This window comes from Thalassophryne amazonica, chromosome 6, assembly GCF_902500255.1.
Source record: "Thalassophryne amazonica chromosome 6, fThaAma1.1, whole genome shotgun sequence".
NCBI classification, from domain to species: Eukaryota; Metazoa; Chordata; class Actinopteri; order Batrachoidiformes; family Batrachoididae; genus Thalassophryne; species Thalassophryne amazonica.
In genome coordinates this window covers 113,477,977-113,493,668 of record NC_047108.1, presented here as the reverse complement: position 1 = coordinate 113,493,668, position 15,692 = coordinate 113,477,977, and the positions used below count along the sequence as shown (strand labels likewise).

General features: G+C 41.9%; 1 protein-coding gene across 1 annotated transcript in view; it reads left to right on the top strand.

Moving 5' to 3' along the window:
* espn (espin) overlaps positions 1-15,692 on the top strand; it is a 142,370-nt gene that overhangs the window by 85,815 nt on the left and 40,863 nt on the right. The window contains 1 exon segment of the mRNA XM_034173173.1: positions 14,463-14,712. Within this exon segment, the coding sequence (XP_034029064.1) occupies positions 14,463-14,712 (250 nt within the window).

The following is a 15,692-nucleotide window of genomic DNA, read 5'->3' as shown; positions in this document are numbered from 1 at the left end:
AACCATCAACATGTTTATTAGACCCCATTCCTACCAGGCTGCTCAAGGAAGCCCTACCATTATTTAATGCTTCGATCTTAAATATGATCAATCTATCTTTGTTAGTTGGCTATGTACCACAGGCTTTTAAGGTGGCAGTAATTAAACCATTACTTAAAAAGCCATCACTTGACCCAGCTATCTTAGCTAATTATAGGCCAATCTCCAACCTTCCTTTTCTCTCAAAAATTCTTGAAAGGGTAGTTGTAAAACAGCTAACTGATCATCTGCAGAGGAATGGTCTATTTGAAGAGTTTCAGTCAGGTTTTAGAATTCATCATAGTACAGAAACAGCATTAGTGAAGGTTACAAATGATCTTATGGCCTCGGACAGTGGACTCATCTCTGTGCTTGTTCTGTTAGACCTCAGTGCTGCTTTTGATACTGTTGACCATAAAATTTTATTACAGAGATTAGAGCATGCCATAGGTATTAAAGGCACTGCGCTGCGGTGGTTTGAATCATATTTGTCTAATAGATTACAATTTGTTGATGTAAATGGGGAATCTTCTTCACAGACTAAAGTTAATTATGGAGTTCCACAAGGTTCTGTGCTAGGACCAATTTTATTCACTTTATACATGCTTCCCTTAGGCAGTATTATTAGACGGTATTGCTTAAATTTCATTGTTACGCAGATGATACCCAGCTTTATCTATCCATGAAGCCAGAGGACACACACCAATTAGCTAAAACTGCAGGATTGTCTTACAGACATAAAGACATGGATGACCTCTAATTTCCTGCTTTTAAACTCAGATAAAACTGAAGTTATTGTACTTGGCCCCACAAATCTTAGAAACATGGTGTCTAACCAGATCCTTACTCTGGATGGCATTACCCTGACCTCTAGTAATACTGTGAGAAATCTTGGAGTCATTTTTGATCAGGATATGTCATTCAAAGCGCATATTAAACAATATGTAGGACTGCTTTTTTGCATTTACGCAATATCTCTAAAATCAGAAAGGTCTTGTCTCAGAGTGATGCTGAAAAACTAATTCATGCATTTATTTCCTCTAGGCTGGACTATTGTAATTCATTATTATCAGGTTGTCCTAAAAGTTCCCTAAAAAGCCTTCAGTTAATTCAAAATGCTGCAGCTAGAGTACTGACGGGGACTAGAAGGAGAGAGCATATCTCACCCATATTGGCCTCTCTTCATTGGCTTCCTGTTAATTCTAGAATAGAATTTAAAATTCTTCTTCTTACTTATAAGGTTTTGAATAATCAGGTCCCATCTTATCTTAGGGACCTCGTAGTACCATATCACCCCAATAGAGCGCTTCGCTCTCAGACTGCAGGCTTACTTGTAGTTCCTAGGGTTTGTAAGAGTAGAATGGGAGGCAGAGCCTTCAGCTTTCAGGCTCCTCTCCTGTGGAACCAGCTCCCAATTCAGATCAGGGAGACAGACACCCTCTCTACTTTTAAGATTAGGCTTAAACTTTCCTTTTTGCTAAAGCTTATAGTTAGCGCTGGATCAGATGACCCTGAACCATCCCTTAGTTATGCTGCTATAGACGTAGACTGCTGGGGGGTTCCCATGATGCACTGTTTCTTTCTCTTTTTGCTCTGTATGCACCACTCTGCATTTAATCATTAGTGATCGATCTCTGCTCCCCTCCACAGCATGTCTTTTCCTGGTTCTCTCCCTCAGCCCCAACCAGTCCCAGCAGAAGACTGCCCCTCCCTGAGCCTGGTTCTGCTGGAGGTTTTCTTCCTGTTAAAAGGGAGTTTTTCCTTCCCACTGTAGCCAAGTGCTTGCTCACAGGGGGTCGTTTTGACCGTTGGGGTTTTACATAATTATTGTATGGCCTTGCCTTACAATATAAAGCGCCTTGGGGCAACTGTTTGTTGTGATTTGGCGCTATATAAAAAAATTGATTGATTGATTGATTGAGGAAGGTGACCACAGCAGTTAGCAGCAGAAGTTTTCTTTGGTGCAATCTGTTTTGTGTGTTGTTTTTTTAGGGCTTAAATTGACTTGCATGCATATTTAATTCAGTCCAGCCGGGTCTGAACCAGGTTCTATTGCTGTGAATTTCAGATCTGTGTCATTATGTCTGGTTGTTGTATGCCAAATTTAGGTCAAACCCAGAAAAAATTGTTAAAGAATTTTGTTGTCATTTGAGAGGTAATGTATCATAGAATGACATATCCAAAATCCTCTAAAATTTTCTTTGGGGAAAATTTTTTATACATGTTTGAAGTTGGATGCACATTGCAATAATTACCTCTGCAAATTTCCTCAGCACAGATTGTTTTGTGGATAGAGCATGGATTTGTTAAAGATTAGCACTTCTTTGTTTTGCCTAGACAGTAGTTTTCTATCTCCATGTACTTGGGGCAACTGTTTGTTGTGATTTGGCGCTATATAAGAAAAAAGTTGATTGATTGATTGATTGGTACAAGAATATTTAGAGTTTCCAGCATTATTGTCCCATAAAAGCACAGAAAAAGACAGGTTTAGGGTGATGTCAACACGAAAATAAAATTTAACAAGTTAATGTGAGTTTTTTGCTTTCAAATCAACATAAAGTTAATCTATTGTTGAGTTTGAGTTAGGATTTGAATACTCATGTAAAGGTCTTGCTTATTTTCATAGCAGCCGTTGCGTTGCCATAATCTTGCCATAGTAACTAGATGGAAAACATTTTCAAAAGGTAGTGGCCACAGCACAGATGCCTATAGTCGGTTACAACAAAATGTTTGGATTGCAAAACATGCACATTTCAACCCAATACAGCACTATATATATATATGTATATATATATGCAGTTTTTGTTCAATAAATCTCATATTTCATTGAGGAAATGACCAAAATAGCAGTTTTATAAACAATTTTTAAAATATCCCATTTTTAGGTAAATACTGAAGCATTTAAGCTAAAATTTGATACACAAAAAAATGCTTTTTGTGAAACTTTCATATGTTGGAAATTTCAAATAAATCCAAAAATTATTTACCGAAATATTAAGGAAAAAGTTTGAAACAGACTATAGACTAATACATGTAGTTGTGTACTTATAGCACTTCCAAACATCCATAAATATTATGCTAGGTAGCAGAATGTAAAGAAATTCAACAGATATCAGCTGTGATGAATGATGCCAGTGCAACACAGAGGAGGTTGGTGATGCTGGTTCCCCATTATTTGTTATCCAGTTTGGTGGCAAGGAAAAAGATTCCTTAAACATTTTGCGATACCATGAAGTACATGGAAATGATATCATCAGCCTAAAACATTATTGATCCCCAAAAGCCTGCACCTACACAGAGAGCAGCACATTTCCATAGCTTGAGGGTTCACTTACAAGTAATGCTTTGGAAGCAGCTCTCGGATACATGTGCAGACCTTGATCACAAGCAATGGGGATGGAGGCTTGATGGCACAGTGTTCTCCCCAGTTATGACAGATCTGGATGCAGCCCCAGAATCTCTACTGAAATTCATAAGATGTCAGTGCATACTTTCATCCAAAAAAATCCTAGTGGGAGTAACATTTGTTCCTGTCGCAAAATGGACTTAAATGTGTTGCAGCATGTGCAGATTGCCAGGGGGAGAGTTGCCATAATGCAGAAGGATTCTCCTCAATGCAGATGAAGAGACGTGAATCAATAAATAAATCAATAAAACAATGTAAACAACTGTAATCTTTTTAGTTATGAACACTATTTTTTGTAGTTGTTGTTCATGGTATTGTATTTCAGTTATTTATTAGTTGCAATTCATGCAGTTAGACATTGATCAGTTAATGACATGGGCCTAATCATTGTTCATTTGGACTATTTTTGATTGATTACTAATTCATTGTTTAAATTTTCATCAATCAAACAGCTTGTCTGTAAGGTGACACATAGCAAAATTATTGAGACAGAACTGAGGGTCAGGAACACAATGAAATATGTTTAGTCATTGTCATGGAATGTAAGGTTTGCTTACATGTATGTGAAACCCATTGGGTTTTGGTAAAATGTCACATAAGTTGCAATGTTCATAGGGACAATGATATCCCCTGTTTTGTTTTTATTCTTTTTTGCCAACATCATTTTGAAGGATCTCTAAGCATATCACATTGGAGATTTGGATGCAAAGGTACAACCACATAAAATGCATGGGAAGATATGATTAATTTAGCACACATGCATGGGCCTTTCGTGCCAACATTACCACACAAAAATCTGTGTATTACACCTGGAGGTATATATACTTTTTTCCATTAAAACATGTCAAATAATTTTATTGAAATATGTGTAGGTTTTGGAAATTTAAACTTGGTTTGGCTATCTTGGGAAAGTGGTATTGTTCATATTCAAGCTCATGAAATGAAAAATATGCCAAAAATCCATTTGCATCTAAAAGATTTTCCCCAAGGTGGATTTTAGAGGATTTTGGATGTGTTGTTGTATGAAGAAATATGCTTCAAATGACAACAAAATAAGCTAATTAATATTTTTTCCGGATGAACTGGATCTAGGCTTTGCTCTTTGATCATATGGTTCATCGTCACTAGAGAATAACAAGCACTTTTAAATTAGACTTCTATTCTGAATTCTTCTCATCAGCAGGTTGAAAGGAAACTTTTCCTTTTTTTTTTTTAAATACACTACCAGTCAAAGGTTTGGACACACACAAGCCTTTGACTGGTAGTGTGTATCTGCTGAAGGTTTATTTACATATCAAATGTCCTTTAGAAGTACTTTTCTGTCTTTAATTTTTATACACTGTAGACTATATCACAGACCTGAACATTTTCTGACTCTGCCAGTAGCAGCAATATGCAATTTATTTTTCAGTTTGTTTAATTTATATAGCGCCAAATCAAAACAAAGCTGCCTCAAGGTGCTTCATACAAGTAAGGTGTAACGTTACCAACCCCCAGTGCAAGCACACAGGTGACAGTGCAAGCACACAGGTGACAGTGTGCTTGCACTGTCACCTGTGTGCTTGCACAACAACAATTGAGGAGAGTCCATGCAGGTGTCCAGTCCACCATGGGGGGAGGGGGGGTTGAGGAGGGGGTTTTCATCGAGCCACTTGTTGAATCTGTTCCTACAGCAGAGTCCATCTCCTGTCAACCACAACAATCATCCAGTCCAGCATGTGGATCCAGCCGCATCTCAGGCAGAAAGAAAAAGAAAACAGAATCAGTTGGTCAGAAAAACTACACTTAAGGTATAATTCATCAGCATTAAGCAACAAGAAAGCAGAAGAAATACTAAGGTGATCGCCAAATGTCTTTGATTATTCTGTATAATGTACCATAATAATAGTATACAAAGAAAAATATTTTCATCAATCCATGAAACTATTCTTTCCACTGCAAAAAATTAATTGTTTTATATGATAACTAAATGGATCCTTGCCATTTCACATTTTACTTAAAATTAGGCAACACGGACTTTCAACTCGCTCAACAAATTTTCAATGGGGTTGAGGTCTGGAGACTGGCTTGGCCACTCCAAGACCTTGAAATGCTTTTTACAGAGCCACTCCTTCATTGCCCGAGCGGTGTGTTTGGGATCATTGTCACACTGGAAGACCCAGCCACGTTGCATCTTCAATGTTCTTACTGATGGAAGGAAGTTTTGGCTTAAAATCTCACGATACATGGCCATGTTCATTCTTCCCTTAACACGGATCAGTCATCCTGTCCCCTTTGCATAAAAACAGCCCCAAAGCATGATGTTTCCACCCCCATGCTTCACAGTAGGTATGGTGTTCTTGGAATGCAACTCAGCATTCTTCTTCCTCCAAACACGATGAGTTGAGTTTTTACCAAAATGTTCTATTTTGGTTTCATCTGACCACATGATATTCTCCTAATCCTCTTGTGGATCATCCATATGGTCTCTGGCAAACTTCAGACAGGCCTGGACACATACTGGCTTAAGCAGGGGGACACGCCTGCCACTGCAGGATTTGAGTCCCTCTCTGCATAGTGTGTAGCCTTTGTTACTTTGGTCCCAGCTCTCAGCAGGTGATTCTTCAGGTCCCTCCATGTAGTTCTGGGATTTTTGCTCACCGTTCTCATGATCATTTTGACCCCACGGGATGACATCTTGCGTGGAGCCCCAGATCGAGGGAGATTATCAATGGTCTTGTATGTCTTCCATTTTCTTACAGTTGCTCCCACAGTTGATTTATTCACACCAACCTGCTTGACTATTGTAGATTCACTCTTCCCAGCCTGGTGCACATCTACACATCTACAATGTTCTTCCTGGTGTCCTTCGACAGCTCTTTGGTCTTGGCCATGGTTGAGTTTGGAATCTGACTGCTTGAGGCTGTGGACAGGTGTCTTTTATACAGATAACGAGTTCCAACAGGTGCCAGTAATAGAGGTAACAGGTGGAGGACAGAAGAGCTTCTTAAAGAACTTGTTACAGGTCTGTGAGAGCCAGGAATCTTGCTTGTTTGTGGGTGACCAAATACTTATTTTCCACCATAATTTGCAAATAAATTCTTTAAAAATCCTACAATGTGATTTTCTGGATTTTTTTTTTTTCTCATTTTGTCTCATAATTGAAGTGTACCTATGATGAAAATTACAGACCTCTCTCATCTTCGTAAGTAGGAGAACTTGCATAATCAGAGGCTGACTAAATACTTTATGGTCCCACTGTAGGAAACGTTGCCGTTATGCTGTGTTTCAGCTCGTGTCCATGCTGATGTTTTGTTGGTTGACCGTTTGTTGGTTTTGGGTTACCACAGCGACTGAAGTGTTTGCTTCTAATCAGCATGTTACACAACTATGCCTCCTCTTGAGTTTTTGTTTGCTACCTGATGCAAAATGTGGCTTTGTGTCCTCTTGTCTCTACCCGGTTAAGTCACCCGTCCCAAAGACAAAACCATAAAACTGCAGACAAAAGGAAGAAATGACATTCATCAAAAAGCAGGTGGGATTGTGGCAAGAGGATCCTGTGTTCAAATCTCCATGACTGAGGTCCCTTCGGTAAGGTCCTTAATTTCCAAGCTGCTCCCAGTGTGTAGTTGGGCACCTTGCATGCCAGCACGCTACTGAGTATTTGTGGGAAAGAGGCTGGATGAGGACAGATGAGAGAGGGCCCAAAAAAGTTTGTGTTCTTTCCAGTAATCTCCTCGTTTTTTCCTAAATATAAGTGACACATGTCAAGAAAAGTACAGATATGGCATGTTTTCATTCTGTTACCACGCTATGTCCACCTGGCGCAAAGCAGCACAGAACACAAACCAAAAGACATTACTCCATGCAGAGCAGGTGGTTCAATGGGATTATGAGCTGGGTTACCAGTAGGTAAGGGTGTGCTGGGCCAATATTTTTGATTATTATTTTTCTTATATTGGACAACATTACACGACTGGATATTGGAAATGAAAAATCTGAGTCATGTAGTTGGTGATGTGTGTTTTCCTTTAGGGAAGTAGAATGTTTGTTTCAGGTTGAGTTGATAGTTTGTTAGAGGGATGGGTAAAAAGAGTTCATTCAGACAAATGTTTTTACAAACAGACTACTTGTTTTAAACCATTTGATTGGCATCATGTCTGCAGTTACTGAAGGTTCCATTATTGCTATCAGACATGAAAGTTACCAATACGTAGAACTGATCTTGATCCCAGTCATGCTACATTTTTGTATCCTTAAACAAGACAGGATCTATGTTGTCAAAGTCCACCGAGCTGTAAATGGGCCCCACCTTGGCTGGAAAAGTAACCTGTGATTGATTGACTTCTACATGCTTATCTCATCAGATTTACAGATTTTTATAGTTGTAATTGTATAATACTAGAGTGTTGCCCGTAGGGATTCATGGTTCTAGAGTGGGTTGTGTTTATAAAATGGGTAGCTTTTGGTTCAAGGGTGGTAATAAATTAAGCAAAGTTTCTATAATGAGTTGGAATGGTGTGCAAGTCCAGAATGTATTTAGCAGCGTTAGCTAATATCCATAGCTTCTCCAAAAATGTTAGTCCTATCAATGTTCCATTTTGGTGGTGTTCATCTTTGACCCAAAAGACCAAACGACAAATGTCAGCCGTCTTTCCTGTCTTTCCTGCATTCTGCCGCAAGCAGGTGCTTCTGATTTTAGACACAAACCCAGATGGTGACAGAAGACATCAAACGCACTACTCTTCTCACTTATGGTACCAGCAACACGATGACAACTAACTAAACTGACTGAAACAATTGAAGTACAACACTAACAACACTGTTAAACTAACATGAACCACAATTTCAATTCAATTTATTTTTATTTATATAGCGCCAAATCACAACAAAGTTGCCTAAAGGTGCTTCAGACAAGTAAGGTCTAACCTTACCAACCCCTAGAGCAAGCACACAGGCAACAGTGGTAAGGAAAAACTCCCCCACTGATATGACGAAGAAAACTCAAGCAGACCAGACTCAAAGGGGTGACCCTCTGCTTGGGCCATGCTGCTGACACACTTGACAATACGAATATACAGGAAATTTTGGGAGTTCATGCACAGGACGGGAGGCTTGCAGAGGAAGACACCCACTCCCATCTCTGGATGGAGCTGCACCTCAAACAGAGAAAAAAAAAAAAAACAGAATCAGGCATCAGAAAGACAACAAATACAGTGTAATTTGTCAGCATTTAGCAACAACAAAATCAGAAGAAATACTAAGGTGATCACCAGCCACTAGCCCTAAGCTTCACTAAAAGACCCAGACTTTAGATGAAGTTGAGGTTGCGGCCTGCTCCATTTCCTAATAAAATTAATTTAAAAGAGTAAAAAGCATAGTAATACACTATGCCAGTATGTTAGCCATACGAAAGGGAAAATACGTGCGTCTTAAGTCTGGACTTGAAAGTCTCTACAGAATCTGACTTTTATTGATGCAGGGAGATCATTCCACAGAAAAGGGGCACGACAAGAGAAGCCACAATAACAACATTTAAAACCTCAAACTCCCGTGGTGCATTGCAGCACAACACCCATTGTTGACTGGTTAGCTAAAATAGCTAATTTCTCCAAAAATATTTGTCCTACCAACTTTCTGTTTTTGCGGTGTTTATCCTTGACCCAAAATACATAAGCACACCAAACGGCAAATGTCAGCTCTCCCCAGTGTCTGTGTGATCGAAGCCATACACATGCACACAGAGGCCACTTGCTTATTACAGGGTGTCCCAAAAAAGTGCCACAAAATTGTTTGACTCTAATTCTGCAACAGCTAATCTGAATTCTGCTTTATTTATTTTTGTTTTTCTAGACATCAAGATATATGTGATGAATTTCTTCTGGTGTAGTTTGGGACTGATCCAATGAGGATGCTGCGTACAATCGAGCAAAATGGGAAACTGGTTAAATTCTACTTTGACACCAAATCGATGGTGCGGACCCATCGACAATATCAATGTCATTTTAGTTAGAAAAGCTCCAGGCAGACAATATGGTAGGATTGTAAAGAAGTTTCAAACTGATGGAACTGTTCACAGTGTTAACAAAGGGAGATCTGGCCCAACCACAGGAGCTGTGCACATATTGGACACATGTTGTGAACGTCACGCTTAAAAATTAGAAATGAACACCAGAGATAAAATTCCCTGAGATATGCTTCAAGATAACATATGACAGATATCAGGATCCAAAAGTCTATAGATTTTCTATGGCTTTATTTTTGTGGTACTTTTTTTTGGGGACAGCCTGTAAAATACAGATGATAAAATTGTCTTTATCCCCCTAAATTATTTGAGTCATACATATTTAATGTCACATACCTACACAGGCAGCTGAATGCACAGATTAGATTCTCACTATTGTCCCTGGAGAGACGTGTCCATAATCTCATGGGTATCAGGACTAGGGCGGGTCTGGAGGGTACGAAATGTAATCCGCATTGAGCCAATTAAGGCCTCAGTGGGGCTTGTCATGGTCCCAAAGGCCCCTAACAGATGGATCGGCTAATCGACTGCCACCACTGCACGTGCTGCCACAGATCCATCTGGCTGCGGACCTCCCTGCCACTCTCTGGGGGGTTCTTAAAAGGGAAGGAGGCTCCAATGACAAGCACGTGTCTGAAGAATAAAAGACGTGGTGGGGAGGGGTAGCTGGGTTAAATGTCACGGTACATTAACTGCCATCCTGTCAAGTGCCGGCACGCTTTGAGAGCGGGTCTGACGCGTGTGTGTTGGGGGTCCAGTGGGTGTGGAAATCTGAATACTATCAGTTGTAGTGGCAGATGGGGACAGATGGAGAGAATTCCCCAAGAGATTACATCATATTAGCTTTGTTATTACGTGCAGGGTGTTATCTTTTTATGAGTTAACTAAAAACAGCAGGAACCACAGGGACGGGAGGCGAGGGAGGATCACGCTGAATACATTTGGCATTCTTGGAACAGTCCCTGTGAAAGAATTTAAAGCTACATGGCCCAGAAGCAGGTCGCGTCACGCCTTTAAGAGTCCGGAAGACGGTTATCTGACACCATTTATTACGTATTAATGAGTTATTCTTCTGTTTATTTAAAGGTGGAAAGGCTGCAGTTTTAGTCAGTCAGAAAATTGGAAATGCTGTCCAATTTACAGTAGAAAGTGTTAGTGTTTATTAAAATATTTTATTACTGTGTTCTATTTACGATTAGGTGAAAGTTTGTCAGTTTGCTGGTTTGTCTGTTTGGTGGCCTGAACACTCAAACTGCCTTCATCTGATACTTCACAACACTGGGTGCACTGATATTTTCAGATACTAGAACTCTTGGCGAAATTCTATTCTACCTGCATTAATCATAAATGTCCACCAGGTGGACATATTGCTCCATTTCCAAAACCTTGAAATACCTGCACTTTTTCTACATTATGTTACAGCCTCATTCCAAAATGGAGTAAATTCATTTTTTTCCCTCAAAATTCTACACACAACACCTCATAATGACAACATGAAAAGTATTTTTTAGATTTTTGCAAATTTATTAAAAATAAATAAAAAAAAACTAAGAAATCACATATATACATAAGTATTCACAGCCTTTGCCATGAAGCTCAGGTGCCTCCTGTTTCCATTTTCATCCTTGATGTTTCTGCAGCTTAATTGGAGTCCAAGTAGGGTAAATTCAGTTGACTGGACATGATTTGGAAAGATACACACTTGTCTATATATAAGGTCCCACAGTTGACAGTGTATGTCAGAGCATAAACTGAGAGATCTGGGAAGAAGGGCCATAGTCTGGGAGGTGACCAAGAACCTGATGGTCACTCTGCCAGAGCTCCAGCATTCCTCAGTGGAGAGAGGCACATGGGAGCCCACCTGGAGTTTGCCAAAAGGCACCTGAAGGACTCTGACCATGAGAAACAAAATTCTCTGGTCTTATATGTGGGACCTTATATATAGACAGGTGTGTATCTTTCCAAATCATGTCCAGTCAACTGAATTTACCCCAGGTGGACTCCAATTAAGCTGCAGAAACATCTCAAGGATGATCAGTGGAAACGGGAGGCACCTGAGCTCATTCTTGAGCTTCATGGCAAAGGCTGTGAATACTTATGTACATATGATTTCTTAGTTTTTTACATTTTTAATAAATTTGCAAAAATCTAAAATAAAAAATACTTTTCATGTTGTCATTATGGGGTAAGTAGAATTTTGAGGGAAAAAATAAATTTGCTCCATTTTGGAATAAGGCTGTAACATAACATGTGGAAAAACTGAAGTGTTGTGAATACTACACTGTAATACAGAGGCTCTAGTGAACTTTTTGAACAAAAATTCTTTAACTTCTGGATGTTGCTTGTAATTTTGACCTCCCTCCTCACTGATATAGTCTTTAAATTGATGTGGGTTCAGGTAAGAGACATTTCTGCATACTGGCAATCTGATATTCTGAACATCAACAGAATCCAATTGTTCCATTGTTCCATTGTTCTCCTGGGGGATTTCAACGCCCACGTGGCGGCGACAGTGAGACCCGGAGGGGGTCGATTGGGAAGCACGACCTCCCCGATCTGAACCCGAGTGGTGTTCAGTTGTTGGACTTCTGTGTTAGTCACAGTTTGTCCATCACGAACACCTTGTTTGAGCACAGTGGTGTCCATAAGTGCATGTGGCACCAGGACACCCTGAGCCGGAGGTCGATGATCGACTTTGTAGTCATATCATCTGACCTTCGGCCACGTGTCTCGGACACTCGGGTGAAGAGAGGGGCTGAGCTGTCGACCGATCACCACCTGGTGGTGAGTTGGATCCGCTGGGAGGGGAGGAAGCCGGTCAGACCCGGCAGGCCCAAACGTATCGTGAGGGTCTGCTGTGAACGACTGGCGGAACCCTTTGTCAGTGAGGTCTTCAACTCCCACCTCCGGGAGAGCTTCTCCCAGATCCCGGTGGAGGTAGGAGACATGGAGTCCGAGTGGACCATGTTCTCCACCTCCATTGTCGATGCGGCCGCTCATAGCTGTGATCACAAGGTCTCTGGTGCCTGTTGCGGTGGCAATCCGCGAACCCGGTGGTGGACACCGGAAGTAAGGGATGCCGTCAAACTGAAGAAGGAGTCCTACTTGTCTTTGTTGGTAGGTGGGACCCCGGAGGCAGCTGACAGGTACCGGCAGGCCAAGCGTGCCGCAGCCCGTGTGGTTGCAGAGACAAAAACTCGGGTCTGAGAGGAGTTCGGGGAGGCCATGGAGGAGGACTATCGGTTGGCCTCGAAGAAATTCTGGCAAACCGTCCAACACCTCAGGAGGCAGAAGCAGCTCTCCACCAGCACTGTTTATGGTGCGGGTGGGGAGCTGTTGACCCTGACTAGGGATGTTGTCGGGTGGTGGAAGGAATACTTCGAGGATCTCCTCAATCCCATCGTCACGTCTTCCGAAGAGGAAGCAGAGACTGGGGACTCAGAGGCAGACTCATCCATTACCCAGGCCGAAGTCACTGAGGTGGTTAGTAAGCTCCTTGGTGGCAAGGCTCCTGGGGTGGATGAAATCCATCCTGAGTACCTTAAGTCTCTGGATGTTGTGGGACTGTCTTGGCTGACACACCTCTGCAACATCACGTGGCAGTCGGGGACAGTGCCTCTGGATTGGCAGACCGGGGTGGTGGTCCCTCTATTTAAGAAGAGGGACCGGAGGGTGTGTGTTCCAACTACAGGGGGATCACACTCCTCAGCCTCCCCGGTAAGGTCTATTCCAGAGTGCTGGAGAGGAGAATTTGACCGATAGTCGAACCTCGGATTCAGGAGGAGCAGTGTGGTTTTCGTCCTGGTCGCGGCACACTGGACCAGCTCTACACGCTCCATCGGGTGCTCGAGGGTTCATGGGTGTTCACCCAACCAGTCCACATGTGTTTTGTGGATCTGGAGAAGGCGTTTGACCGTGTCCCTCGGGGCACCCTGTGGGGGGTGCTCCGGGAGTATGGGGTCTGGGGTTCTTTGCTAAGGGCTATCCAGTCCCTGTACGACCGCAGCAGGAGCTTGGTTCGCATTGCCGGTAGTAAGTCAAACCTGTTTCCAGTGCACGTTGGCATCTGCCAGGGCTGCCCTTTGTCACCGGTTCTGTTCATTATCTTTATGGACAGAATTTGTAGGCGCAGCCAGGGTGTAGAGGGGGTCTGGTTTGGGAACCACAGAATCTTGTCTCTGCTGTTTGTGGACGATGTGGTTCTGTTGGCTTTGTCAAATCAGGACCTTCAGCGTGCATCTTTTCTGGATGCCTCCTGGACGCCTCGCTGGAGAGGTGTTCCGGGCACGTCCCATTGGGAGGAGGCCCAGGGGAAGACCCAGGACACGCTGGAGGGACTACATCTCTCGACTGGCTTGGGAACGCCTTGGGGTTCCCCTGGAGGAGCTGGGGGAGGTGTGTGTGGATCGGGAGGTCTGGGCGGCTTTGCTTGAGCTGCTGCCCACGCGACCCGACTCCGGATAAAGTGGAAGAAAATGGATGGATGTGTGTGTGTGTGTCTATATATATATATATATAAACAATATAATATTCTTAATCTTTTTATGGCATGTCCACATTTTGAATTTTTGCAGAAATCCCACATGATCTTGTGTACCGTAGCCACGGAACGTAAAAGCACGGATGTGACATAAATAATCACTGCATGGAGGCTAAGTTAGCGGTTTAATAAATGTCTGGTTCCTGTAGTGTTCTGAATAAGAACTTCTGCAGTACCATGGAAGCTTTGAAGATGTGGACCGCCGTTCAACTTGGTTGGTTGGTTACATTTTGGTCTGGATCCACTTCCAGAAGTGGAGCCAGGAATATTGTTTTCCACATTCAACATTATACAAATGAAGTGTTTTACACAAGTTTCTCTTGGAAAAAAAAAAAAATGCATGGGCCGCTTTTTAAAATTCTTCACATGCAGACTTGTAATGAACCATCGACCTCACACAGACAAACCCAACGCTGTGGTTGCTAAGAGAAACATGAGAGGTTAATGGCTACAAATTCCTGACTCTCTTATTCTCCTCCCTCTGCTTTCACCAGGGCTCCATGGCATTGGAGGAGCCAAATAATGGCTCCGGCCCCAACTCTGAAAATGGAGCCACAGAGGAAACGGTCCCACCGCCACCTCCTCCTCCTCCTCCTCCTCCTCCGCCACTCCCTCCTCCTACAAGCAATCTGACGGCCACACCCCCTCCACCACTGCCACTGCCGCTGGAGACGCCCACTACCCAGAGTCCCTCCACAAACAGCGCCTCCACCAATCAGCGACGGCCTTCCTCCTCATCAGGAAGTCAGTGTACTAAATTCTTGTCAATGCTCCCTTTTCTCCCACGATTTAAATTTTCCCCTTTTTTCTACCTTTCATTCTGACACAATGTCCACATTTGCTGAATATATATATATTTTTGGACATAATCTTATAATTATTCCTAGAACGCAGAGCCCCCGGTCGAAACGGGAACACTGTAATGTCACCGGCTGAGGATGAGCTGAGTGTGACCCTCGCATCCGAACAGTTTATAAATTATTTGTGTAAGGCTCCTGTTACCTTGAGAACTGGTTTAGAGTTCTGCCATTTCCTTAAGTGCTGCTTTGCCCTGGACGCTGCCGTGTCACTGCAGAGGGCACCATGTCCCACAGGAAGAATTCAAATGTTCCACTGCAATGTAAATTAAAGCTTCAGTCTAAATTCACCAACATGAAGCTCTTGAAATCTGTGATTGGGGGAGGAGGGTCACAGTGATACATCTAATAAGGCGATTCTAGTTGCAAATGTACGGTGGCTGAAAGAGCCGACAGCACACCGCTAGAACTAAAACATCAATTCTACAGCAGGCTGTTGCATGAAAAAATGTCTTGCACATTTTCTTTTTTTTTCTTTTTTTTTTTTTTTATTAAATCTCTGAGGTTTTTTCTTTGACATACAAAATTAGGAACAAATACAAAAAATACAGAGTTGAGAAAAGAGAAAAAGAGAGAGAAAGAATGAGTGGGGGCGAGTCACCTATCACAAATACAGTTCACTTTACCTGTTAAAGTAATCTAGGAACGGTTGCCATATCCCGTAGAATGTGTCCACCTTGCCTTTCAGCTCAAATTTTATTTTTTCTAATTGTACATGTTTCATTATATCCAGTAATAAATTAGTAAAGGAGGGTGGGTTATTTTGCTTCCAATTCAACAGTATTAATCTTTTAGCCAGAAGCACCACAAATTTTATTACAGTTTTTTGTTTAATTAAAAGATTAGTTGTAATTGGGGCAACACCAA